Below are 12,508 nucleotides of genomic sequence, written 5' to 3'. Positions count from 1 at the left end.
GTTAGCGTTTGGGCCCCGTGATCTAAAGAGGCCGCTAGACAGCGATTAGCGATTGATGGTTAGCGATATAGGTCAAGGTTTTGATCTAACGCATCTGAAAAAATCAAAAGCATACTTCACACACCCCGCTGAACTGGTTGCTGATGTCACTGGTGTACTAATGAGGAAGAGCATTGTTAAAAGGAGGCAAGCCGCTTGCACCGAACGTAAACATTAGCAGTGCCTGTGAGGGTGCAATTGGCCAGAACCCCCACATTGATTTGATGTGGCCTTCAAACCGGCAGACCTTTGACGACAGGCTAGGCTCTTAGCTGAGAGCTGGTCTGAGATCTGAGGCTGCAGGCGTTCCTGGACTGCACAAATTTCTTTCACTGAAGACAGGGAAACTTTTGTGTTCGCAGATCATTAACTTAAAAAATTCCAAACAATCAGCTATTCACTGATCGGGAAAGAGGAGCCACGCAGAAAGAACCCACACGGGAAGAGGCCGCTATTGTGGAAGAGTTAATTAAGGCTTCGTTTGGGTTGCCATTCACCCACAATCACAAGGCCCTGGGATCTACCGGCACATTCAGTCCCTGCCCTTCACACGCTGACACTTTTCTAAAGTGAAGGGAGTGAAGATCATTTTGAGCGTTCATGCCGGCCGGTCAGCGTGCCTCAGCCGTCATTTCCATTCTGAGATGTCTATCAAAGGGCCAGCAGAGATTGCTTTGTTCACTTCCTCCATGAACAGGGAGCTATTCAGTTCTGTCACACCGCTCGCTCATTATGGAGGACAAACAGGATGTTCACATGCCTGTTAAAAGTTCCTTGACTCAATCTGCCATCATCCCCTTTCTAAAACTAGACCTAATCTCCATCCACCATCCAGTCATTCTGTTTGCCTCGAACCTGATCTGAAACTTCAAATGTAGATTACAGCAGTAATCCAAAACTAACACTTTGATATGGACATTTTTTAAACAATATTTAACATTCTTAATTGGAGTTACAGAATTCTAAATTATACAAATCAAACGGAAAAAAAAGGTGGCCTCCTTAAAAAACCACCTCACCTGAACTCAGAGAACTGTATGAGCCAGCTCACCAAATAAAATGGTTCATTAGTCGTGAATCATTCAATGTCACCATTTCCCAGTAAAGCGTGCCTCAGCTGGTCCCTCCCCTATTCTCTCAGAGCCACCTTGGGGAGAGGCATCAGGCTGCAGGAGGGCAGGGCTTCATGTCAAACCCCACCCTTTGACATCGTACCCCCTAGTCCTGTAGGTCACCAACCTTATTCCTGGAGATCTACCCTCCTTTAGGTTTTCACTCGAATTCTAACAAAGCCGTTTCAACAGATAGAGATCTTGTTGAGCTACAAATTGGTAGAGTCAGGTGTGCCAAATTAGGGTTGGAATAAAAACATACAGGATGGCAGATCTCTCTGAATAGGGTTGGTCACCACTGCCCTAGTCCAATCCAGAGCCTCAAAAGGCAGAATTTTTTCTAACCAATAGCATGTGACGGGTAGGGTTGAAGGTCAAATCCCGTCTATCGACATCGAACCCTGCCCCTCCCGCATCCTGCAGTCAGATGCACTTGTCTTTGGGGGGTGGCCCCTGGATCCACCTGGCAGAGGGACTCCGTAAAACCCGAATCAGAGACGTGCAGCGGGACAGGCCATGCCTGGCGGAGATAGCAATCTGAGGAAGAGCGCCCCCCCCCCCTCCTTCTCCAGGCCTCTGTCAGGGCCCGGTCCAAGTGGACTGAGCTCCGGGCGCCGCATCTACCATGATGCCAACCCACAGTTCATCCAGGGGCAGGGAGCCCAGTCTCTCAACATGGAGTCACACTGCTTACAGGGCTGCTGGGAAGCCCATCCAACTACGGTGCTGTTCCAGGTTCTGGCTGCACCCAGGCCCGGCTGCCCCGGTGCAGACTGTAGACAGTGGCCCCAGGGCAGGCCATGGCCAGGGGGAGGGAGGTTGGCAGCATTGTTTGGAAGAGAGCATTCGCTAGTCTGCTCTCCCAAATTGACGGGAGACATTTTAGCAGTGGCGCTGAATACAAATTGAAAGACATTCATAAAGGTAGCCGTTCTGTGTGTGCAGAATGTTGAAGAGAATGTGCAAGCTTAGTTATCAGGGGGGGAAGCGGACCTCTACAGCAATGCTCAACATGCAGTTTGAGTTCAAATCTGTTCAAACCCAGATACACAACCTATGGGAAAGCACCAAATGGAGTGGAGTCCTTATCTCTCCTTATCCTGCATTCTCTCAATTATGAAAATAATCAACTCAAGTACTTGATTTGGGTTTTTGAAAAATTTTGATTTGTCTTTCAAAGGCATTATTTTGAATTTGGAAACAAAACTACTTGACACCTTCCAACAAGCTCAGGCAATCAAGCAGATAACTTCTCTCCTCCGACCCCACTTCTTACACGATGTTGTGCGGACTGCCTCGTGTGCACTGCCCTGGGATCAGTTTCAGATTTTTTTTATCACACAATGGCTGGGGGTAATAATTACGGCTCACCAAACAGATCCTGGATTGCTTTGTGGGGCTGGAATGCACAGGGAGCCTCTTGACATCGATCAAACGCCGCAGCTTGTTTTCAAAACCCATTTCCGTAACCCCATATGAGCCATCAAAAAGTCAGACAACGTGTTTTTGTATAAATAAATAAACTAATGAATAAATACTTGAACACGGTTGAACGGGTTTTCAGGTTTAATAAGTTTAGGGTTTGCGCCATTTATTAGCCCGGGGCTGCCATGCATATTTTTTGGGATTGTATCTGTTTGACAGGGAGGACGACGGCAGCACACCTAAGTAATGTGGATGCAGTTTATACACAAGCTCAGCGGCAGTGATGTATGGCTCCTCCTCCGTTTCTGCCGCTTTTCTACAGCCGCCATTCATCACCGGCTCCGCCACGTAGACTCCGGAGCGGCAGATAACGTTTGATAAAGTCATGGAATATGTAGCGCCCGGATAACAGCCTCTTACCTCGCGGGTTCCCTGGGCGGCCCGAGAGAGATTTACTCCCGGAGAGATAACGTGAGGCAACATGCAATTACCAGCACTTTGTTCTAATTATCCTCCAGACGCCATTACTGTCAGTGTTGTGGTTAATGTCCCTGCGTGTCGGCAAAGATTGATTCCGGGACCGTTGGCAGTGATATTGTGCGGGAGTTGTTTGCGCCGTACAGAAGGGCTTGACGTGGATGTACCGGCGCCTTTTACCTGCTGTCCAGCGGCTGACCCTTCCTTCCCACAATGCAGCCGCGCTCACGCCACAAGGCTTCGGGCCTGCGAGTTTGTGGCTCTTTATCGTGTTTCCTTTCATTTCTTCCTTGATGGAGAGGATTTGGACCTCGGCTTTGTAATTGGTATTTGACTAGCGGGGGCCCCGGGTGTAATTAGTTTGAAACTGGATTGGATTCAGACGGAATTAAAATGCTACCGGAGATCTGAAGAGCGCCGTCCGACGGCTTGCAGCTGGAAAGAATCAGGAATAATGACTTTTAATACGCTTCTGACATGAGAATGATTTGAGCGGGGACAATCGAGCCAGTGTCCCCGCAGGGATTGGCCAGCTCGCGGGAGAGGCGGGAGAAGAAAGCCAAAGACCCGCTCCCCAGGCAGGGGAGTATGAACTCCAGGTTTGCCGCTCTGAACCGTGCCTGTTTTCCATATGAAAGGATGGGCGGAGCTGGGCTCGCTCCAGACAACAGCGCGACGGCAGAGAGGAGACCGACGAAGCGGGCAAAGACCCACGCCGCGCCCTCTAGAGGCCGTCTGACGAAGCGCAGGCTCTGAGTGACTGAGTGAGTGAGTTAGTGAGCGAGCTGAGTTTTCCACTCACAGCCTGCGGCGGCCTGGCACACTGTGGTAAAATGAGAGGGTGAGGATGAGCGCTGAAGAGGAAGAGGAGGAGAGGAGAGGAGCCTCGTACCTCCAGGGCCTGCAGCCTCTCCACCAAGAGCCTGGTGTCTTTATCGTGGTCGCCCTCCGCCACGCTGCTGTCCTCGTCTGCCTCGGGCTCCCCGTCGTTCTGCGGCCCCTCCCCGGGGGCTGGCGGCCCCGGCCTCTCCAGGCCCTCCCGCTGCTTCTGCACCTCCTCCGAGATTCTGTCCTGAGAGACCGAGAGCGAGAGAGAGAGGGTGAGAGAGGGGATGGATTCAACACTGCTGACTTGAAACCATCCGTTAATCCCTAGTCACGTCTCATGTTCTCGAAACAAGTTCGGGTGCCCGCTTTCCACAGGAAAGAAATGAAGAGGATCGACACGCCTCACTCGAACCCGCCTGTCGTCCACCGCCTTGGACCAGCCGACCATGCCAGTGCCATCACCCAGCCTCATACCCAACTATTGCCACGGCCACAATTTGGTGAATTACCAACAATTTTGTGAATTACCATGCCAACCACTGTTCTACTCTGTAGCCCGAATCCGAAAGTGCTCCTTTCTATCAACATTACTCCGGGCCATTGTCCACCCTATGAAGGCAGTACAAACACACAATCCCCACGCTTCTGATAAATGTACAGAGAGGAGGCCAAATGAAATCTGGCGTGGTGTTGAGTTGGGCCTCAGCTCTAAGCTCTAAGTATAGAAACAGAGCAGATGAGGATTTAGGAGAAAGACACTGAGAAACTAGGTGCAGCAGCAGAGGTAATAAAGCACTAAATCCTCGCTGGACATGAGAGAGAAAAACTCTCTCTGTTAAATATTCATTAGGTATGATGAAGCCCACTGCCAGAGAACCAGAGAAACCATGATGAAACCACACACAGCGGAACAGAGCAAAAAGTCTCAATAAAGAGACCCAATATTTACAATTACAATTTGGTATTTAGCAGATTTAGCCTCTGACCCACAGCATCATAAAAATATCAGGAATACAGCAGAAGGAAATGTACCCAAATGTAGGAAGCAAACCGCGGAAAATACAGCTTTCCCCGTGCAGGCCAAAGAAGAACCTGCAGGACATAACCCGGTGTGCAAAATTGCCTCTTCTTGGACAAAGCCGCACATGGGGCTTCCAGAATCATTTTCGGGGATATTTTGGCCCATTTCAGTGGGCTGCCCAGGCCACTGTCTGATGCATGGCTTCAAACCTCACCACATTTTTCATCCCTCTCTCTAACCGACGCTTAATTGTCAAGTGTGATTACTCCTTTCACTGTAAAACGATGTTTGGCTTCACGGCTCGCAACAATGATGGATGAGCCGGGCTCCGCCAGGCAGTATTTAATGAATTGAAAGTAGTCTTTCCCTCATATAAATGCATTATACATTTTATCTTAAACTCGATACGGGAGGTAAAGAAAACATTGCGCTTCTTACTTATGACCTGTTTCACAATAAGCAGCTAAGGGGTGCGCGCTCGACAGTAATCGCAGCGAGAAATCTTTTAAACGGTCCTTTTATGGGGCCTCTTTCTCCAGAGGAGGACGACTCTTAACCTTGGTGGCTGCACAATGTTTCATCAGGATGCTTTCAGTGCTTTCCACTGATGAGCTCTAATTAACTGAAGATGGAGCCTGAGTGTTTTGTGACAGTACTTCGTTCAGCGATGTGTTTGGTGTCTGGTGTTTGCAGATATGTACAATTTAAGGAGATGATCTTGGCTCAGTTAGGAAAATTGCCCTGCCCCTGGGAAATCAGAAGGGAGAAGTTTTAAAAGTATGCAGCAGTACCTGAATTTCTGCTTAGCTGCACTCCTTTGTCATCGAACAGAGCGCCTTGTTTCCCGATCAGACTAGTTCTAGACTAGTTCTAGACTAGCATATGGAAATGTGTAAATGCCACCTGTTAAGAGGAAACCCTTCTAAAAGTGCACAGAGATCTTGTGTTATGTGGGTGCATCCATGATCAATTACACGCGCTGAAACGTTAATGTGTGGCAAGTAGAACTGTCACGAAGGGTACAAATGGGACACTTGCTATTCAGTCATGGATGGACTTCAATGCAGTGAGATATGTGTGTGTTGTCAGTATTATTATTTTTTTGTTTTTTGAATTTACTTCGCTACCTTGGTATGGCTTATGTCATGTTCCTGTGGACCCACCACTAGATGGCACTTGGGCTACCATTGCTGAATTTCACTTGGGCCGATTTTTTACAGAATTAGCTCATTTAAAACACTTCCTTTATATATATATATATGTATATGTATATATGTGTATATATGTATGTATATATATATATATATACATACATATATACATATATACATACATATATACAATCAGTGAGCACTTTATTAGACTTATTTGTTTTACTTCTGCTGCAGCAGCCTATCCACTTAAGAGTTATGATGCGTTGTGTGTTCAGAGATGCTCTTCTGCATACCACTGTTGTAATGTGTGGTTATTTACGTTATTTCCTGTCAGCTTTGACCAGTCTGGCCATTCTCCTCTGACCTCTCTTATTAACAATGTCTACAGAACTGCAGCTCACTGGATGTTTTTTTTTGTTTTTTTACACCATTCTCTGCAAACTCTAGAGACTAGTGTGCAGTCTCTAGAGATCAGCAGTTTCTGAGATACTCAAACCACCCTGTCTGCCACCACATTCAAAGTCACTTAGATCATATCTTTTCCTCATTCTGATGGGTGATGTGAACATTAACTGAAGCTCCTGACCCGTATCTACATGAATGTATGCATTGCACTGCTGCCACACAATTGGCTGACTAGATAATCGCATGAAAAAGTAGGTGTAATAAAGTAAAAATGGTATATATATGAAAAACTTACTGAGTGCATTTATAAATATACTTTGATTAAAATGTATTTAAATTAAATGTATTTTCGGTTTCACCAAATAAATACTTGCTAATGCTGCTTCCTGTTATCTCGTTATGACAGCACAACTCTTTCAGTCGCAGCAGTTTTTCTGATGAGAAAGTTCAGTGTGCAGTGATGTCGATGCTCAGCGGAATGACAGAGTGAGAAAAAGAGTGATGCCCGTCACGCGTGTGGCCCACCCGTGAGCTCTGTGACACGTGTGGAGGGTGGGGTACGCGGTGAGCTCTGTCACGTGTGTGATGGGTACACTGAGCTCTGTCACGTGTGTGATGGGAACACTGAGCTCTGTCACGTGTGTGATGGGTGGGGTACGCTGTGAGCTCTGTGTGTGATGGGTGGGGTACACTGTGAGCTCTGTCACGTTCGTGAAGGCCGGGGCACGCGCGTGAGCTCCGTCAGGCCGTGGGTGATGGGTACGCTGTGAGCTCTGTGTGTGACGGGCGTGGTACACTGTGAGCTCTGTCAGGCCGTGTGATGGGTACACTGTGAGCTCCGTCAGGCCGTGTGATGGGTACACTGTGAGCTCCGTCAGGCCGTGTGATGGGTACACTGTGAGCTCCGTCAGGCCGTGTGATGGGTACTCTGTGAGCTCTGTGTGTGATGGGCGTGGTACACTGTGAGCTCTGTCAGGCCGTGTGATGGGTACACTGTGAGCTCTGTCACGCTCGTGAAGGCCGGGGCACGCCCGTGAGCTCCGTCAGGCCGTGGGTGCAGAGACCGCTCAGGCCTGCCGCTGCAGCTGCCGTCTCTCCTAATCCTCCCGGGATGATGTGGCTCCGGCCGCTATCCCTTTTAAAACCGCCATTTAAATAATCAGCGCTGGCAGACACCCTAAATCTCCCCCGGCGTCTCCCAGCCACGTCCCGGGATGACACTAACAGCCCCGGTGGGGCCCGCGGGCCCTCTTTAAAAGCCTCTGTGATATTTCAGCTAATTAAATATGCATTAGGGCTCTCCAGTCTAATTTGCATGTGTAATACAACATCGTCACCCCCTCCCTACCCCGCCGTTCATTAGCGGCCTGCAATATTTCTGTCTACCCACCGCTCCTTAATTTGCATCCTCTGACAGAGACACGTCTGACTGACAGATCGATTGCAAGGTGTCTACCAATGTGAGAAACCCAACTGCATTTTGGGACGTGACTCAGAGGTAGGGGGGTGGGGGGAGGGTCAATAGGAATGGTCGAAGGAAACCGCGACCACAAATTAATTAAGTGCTCTGAACAGTGTTTATTCTTTTTATCAATCTCAATTACTTTCAAACAAACAATTAGCGGGGAAGCAGCAAGAGGAGGTGTTTGTTTAAAGCTGTTTTACATGCAGAGAAAACGGTCTGAAACCCCCGTCCCCCTGTGTTCTGATCACAGGATCCACCATGTCTGACCCAGCTTCCCCATTTATACTGCCATCGTGACATAATACACAAATGCACAGCATATTCGGCTTGTGGTGACCGCAAGCTGTGCTGTGCATTGTGAATGATGACAGTATACCAAATTGATATTATTTATGACTACAAAAATAACAGCTACTGCTATCTATAATTATTTATGGGCAATTGCTAGGTAGTGATGACATTCATTTGTCACAGTATGCATGACTGTACAGCTACTGTATTTAGACATAATGTTATAGTGTATACTGAGTGAAAACAATATGTTCTCTGAGACAATTGTAAACTCTGTTTGCTCTGAAATACCACAGTGGAGCTGCAGAATACTACCAATTACTACACGTATGTACTTTGTGTTCATGTCTGTGTGGCCATTAATAATTTAGACTTTCAATGTATCATATGTATCTTTTCTTGACCAGGAATCCTCAGAGGATAACTTTCAGAATTAACACATTCTTAAAGTGAGATATGTAGACGTTCATGGTGTCTTTCCCATGGGAACTGCAATGAAGTTTCAAGTTCTGGTTTTTGGGCCTCATGCAAGAGTTCACACCCACTGCAAAAACTTTCTGTTCACACCTAGAAATCATGTTCATGGCAACAGATATTTTTGCTGTGACAACTACAGGATGGGTAGTTTCGCTTATGACTGAAATAGGATCAGCCTTAAGGGTTTGATGGGCTGATGTTGATCCATTAAACTTCTGCGTGCGCGCAAAATGTGTGTGACCACATTGTTTTACCTCCAGGTAGCACACATGCGTACATTTACATACACATGCGCTCACACAGACAGACACACACTCACACTCACACATACACTCAGACACACACACACGCATACCCTCAGACACACACACACACACACACACACACACACACACACACGCACACACATGCACACACATCACACATCACACATAGTGATTGACAGCAGGAGAAGAGGAGAGCTGACCTTGTAGGCCTTCATGAGGTCCACAGTGTCCACGGCGGAGTGGTCCAGCGGTCCCTGGTTCTGCAGCAGGCTCCGCACCGTCTCTTCCATCCTGCCGAGCACGGAAAGCGGGTCAGAACCACAGCGGGACAGGAAAAAATAACAGGAACCAGCCAACCAGCACGCGCATCCGTCCAGCCCTATCACGGATAAGAACACCAAGCGCCCGCCACGGCCCGTTTGTTCTCGGGATGGCAATCCGAGGTCGATGCGACACAAACGTAGCTGTGAGACGTGGCCAAGTCCATTCAGAGAAATAACGTCTTGTGGGTCAAATAATAATAGGCTGTGGATCGCCCACCCCCCCATTTATTTCAAACGCGAGTTAACTCGCAGCAGACCTCAAGTTATGATCAGAGCCCGGCGGAACAATAAGTACTTTACGTAAATTTTTCACAGCTGGCTGAATGTACAGGCAGGCCTTGAAGATGAATGAAAGGAAATCACTGCAAGCCTCCTCCTGAAAGAGGCAGGCCCGTGCAGCGTGTGCCTGTCTGCACTGGCCTTGAGACGGATGCCCTGGGGCTTCAGAGGGCAAAGGATTGTGGGGAAGGAGGCTAAGCCCATGACAGATGTGTCCGAAGCCTGGCCCAACGGAGCCACCAAGCAGGAGCCCCGTCTCGGGCACGCTGAAGAGCCTCGCCAAAAGCGACCGAACGTGCTCCGAATTCAGACGAAAAACCACAGTCGTCTTCCCCGTGGTGGGGCCCACGAGGAGAAGGCGGGAGAGCGGGAGATTGAAGCCGGAGGGATATTTCATCAATTCAGAGAGCTCGATTTTCACAGCCAAATTAACTGCGCCTCAGAACTGGAAGCGCGGGTCGCCCTGACTCAAGAGTCACGGACCTTTCCGAACGGCCGGCATGCCTGCTGACATTTCCGCTAATTCCCCTTATTTAGAATCGTTTTCCTTATTTATTCCGCCGTGAGTTCCACTTCAGCACCTCGAGCAGTGCACGGGGATGAGGGTTTTTTTGTTTTTTTTCTCACCACGGAATGCCCAGTGACATTTGGGGTGTTTTTCCCCTGTTTTACGATCTTGTGCTTGGAAAGTGCACTGGGCCCCCTGTCTGTCAGGCCGTGCCTTGAGCGAGTCACCGCCAGTCTAATTGTCAGGGCCAGAACTGAGCAGAACCAGCACTGATCCAAACTGTGCTAAGCCCGGTATCTGTGCGTAGCCATGGTGCTGGGTGAAGCCTGCACAGTGGACACCAACTGTGGCCATTATCCTATGAATGGTGCATTTCAGCCATGAGACCACTCATTGATTTGTTAAATCAGTTCTCAGCTGGCGGTTAAATTTTAATTACAAATGAAGGGGATGCAGTTTAGGAGCGTTACAGCACGCCCAACACCCTCCACACTCCAATACACCGCCCTTATTGACATGATCCCTGTGACATCAGCGTACTTAGAAAGATAAATCCCTTTGATGGTGTGTTCTAGCGCCAGAAAAGTGTGTGTGTGTGTGTGTGTGTGTGTGTGTGTGTAACAGCCTCCCTCTCTGTGCTGCTAACGCTGATGTGATTGGTAAGCAGTCCTGCTGTCTGCACGCGCTCACAGCTCTTTCTGTATCCTCCCCACAGCGACAGGCTCAGCAGCACCCACAGCGGTCTCCCGGTGAAAGAAACTCCCTCCTTTTCATTGCCAAGTTCCTCACAAGCGTTTTATGCGTTAGTGGGTAGCAGTTCCATAGCCAGTGGCAGAGTGAACAAGCAGGAAACAGCTGGCACAGCCCCTGTGCGTTTTCTCACTCATTCCCACAGCCCCTGTGCGTTTTCTCACTCATTCTCACAACCGCTGTGCGTTCTCTCACTCATTCACACAACCGCTGTGCGTTCTCTCACTCATTCACACAACCGCTGTGCGTTCTCTCACTCATTCACACACCGTGTGCTTTCTCACTCATTCACACAACCGCTGTGCGTTCTCTCACTCATTCACACAACCGCTGTGCATTCTCTCACTCATTCACAGACCGTGTGTTTTCTCACTCATTCACACTCTGTGTTTTCTCACTCATTCACACACTCTGTGTTTTCTCACTCATTCACACACTCTGTGTTTTCTCACTGATTCACACACCGTGTGCTTTCTCACTCATTCACACTCATTATATTTCAATTAGGCGCCCTGCAACCTGACCTCATTCGCCGCACCCTGTGGTGGCCGGTGGACCGGTCGAGGACATCGTAGCCCATCGCTGCAGCAAGCACACTGTAGCTCACGCACAGCTCTGACCTTACAGACGGTCAGCACAGCAGAATGGGCCAGCCGTCTCCAGGCCTGGCTGGAGCATAAACATAAACTCCTGGGCTGTTCACTGAGAAAACCAGCAGTGCTTAACTTGGCAATAATTTAACATTCAGAATGGCCAGTATTAGTTACTGTGGTCATGAAAGTTAGGTATTCCATTTTTTAAATGAAGGAATAAATTCACTGCCCTAAAATGAATGCCAAGGAAATTTATTTATATGGGCTAACTGCACCGGGCCGGAGCCAAGTAAATCTGGCTGTGACTGTGCCATCTTTATACATTTATAAATCTGTACAACCTATAGATGTAGGGTACGTCCTCCCAAGCACCCTCAGTTTTTTTTGGTTCTAGAACAACTCCAAGCACCCTTCGACAAAACGTATGGATAGTGGCCCTGCGGCTTCAGTGAATCTGCACAGCAAAAAACCCAAAAAATTCAATCTCAACAAGTATTTTATATTTAGACTTCAAATCTTAATTCCATTACTAAATTTTCGCTAAAAAAAGACACATTTATATAAGAAATAATGTATTGCCAATGAGGTCATTTCAAAATTTGCCAATGGGGTAAGACAATTCCACTTGTCAAGTGAACAGTACATTAAAACAAGCTCTTATACTTCAGAGGAAAAAAAGACTTTAAGTCTCACTAACTAACAACAACAACTAAAACACTTAAGACAGACTTTTTTGCAGTGTGTGAATGTGTCTGAGCAAGTTAAACTGCCCAGAGATGAGAGCAGGAAGTGTGAGAGATGCATCCTGGCACATCGGAGGAGACGACTCGATGCCTTCATTTTCCAATCAGCAGCGACTTTAAAAGGGGCCCCAGTTTTCACATAATTCCCGCTGCATTTTCACCCGTGATTTATGTGGTGGAACGTCGCAAATAAGAATGCCACGGATAATTACCCCCAAATAATCGCATTTTGATGGTGCAGTGATCCTAAATTCTAACTAATTTCTGAAGCTGTTTACCAGAGCAATTACTGAGGGGGAGTTATTTTGAGTGCGTAATGCAATTTCGCATTTTTACCCTGATATTCAATCAA

At 47.9% G+C, this 12,508-nt stretch overlaps 1 protein-coding gene across 1 annotated transcript in view; it reads right to left on the bottom strand.

Moving 5' to 3' along the window:
- The window catches only part of LOC133116889 (nck-associated protein 5-like), a 125,534-nt gene that overhangs the window by 65,731 nt on the left and 47,295 nt on the right, over window positions 1-12,508 (bottom strand). Inside the window, exons 4-5 of the mRNA XM_061226894.1 lie at window positions 9,161-9,251; window positions 3,946-4,125 (exon numbers count right to left, since the gene is read on the bottom strand). Of these exons, the coding sequence (XP_061082878.1) occupies window positions 3,946-4,125; window positions 9,161-9,251 (271 nt within the window). The remainder of the gene's footprint in view (window positions 1-3,945; window positions 4,126-9,160; window positions 9,252-12,508) is intronic.

The sequence above is a fragment of the Conger conger genome, chromosome 17 (assembly GCF_963514075.1).
Source record: "Conger conger chromosome 17, fConCon1.1, whole genome shotgun sequence".
In the NCBI taxonomy this organism is placed as follows: Eukaryota; Metazoa; Chordata; class Actinopteri; order Anguilliformes; family Congridae; genus Conger; species Conger conger.
The sequence above is the reverse complement of the archived record's forward strand: the minus strand, read 5'-3'. Positions and strand labels throughout refer to the sequence as shown.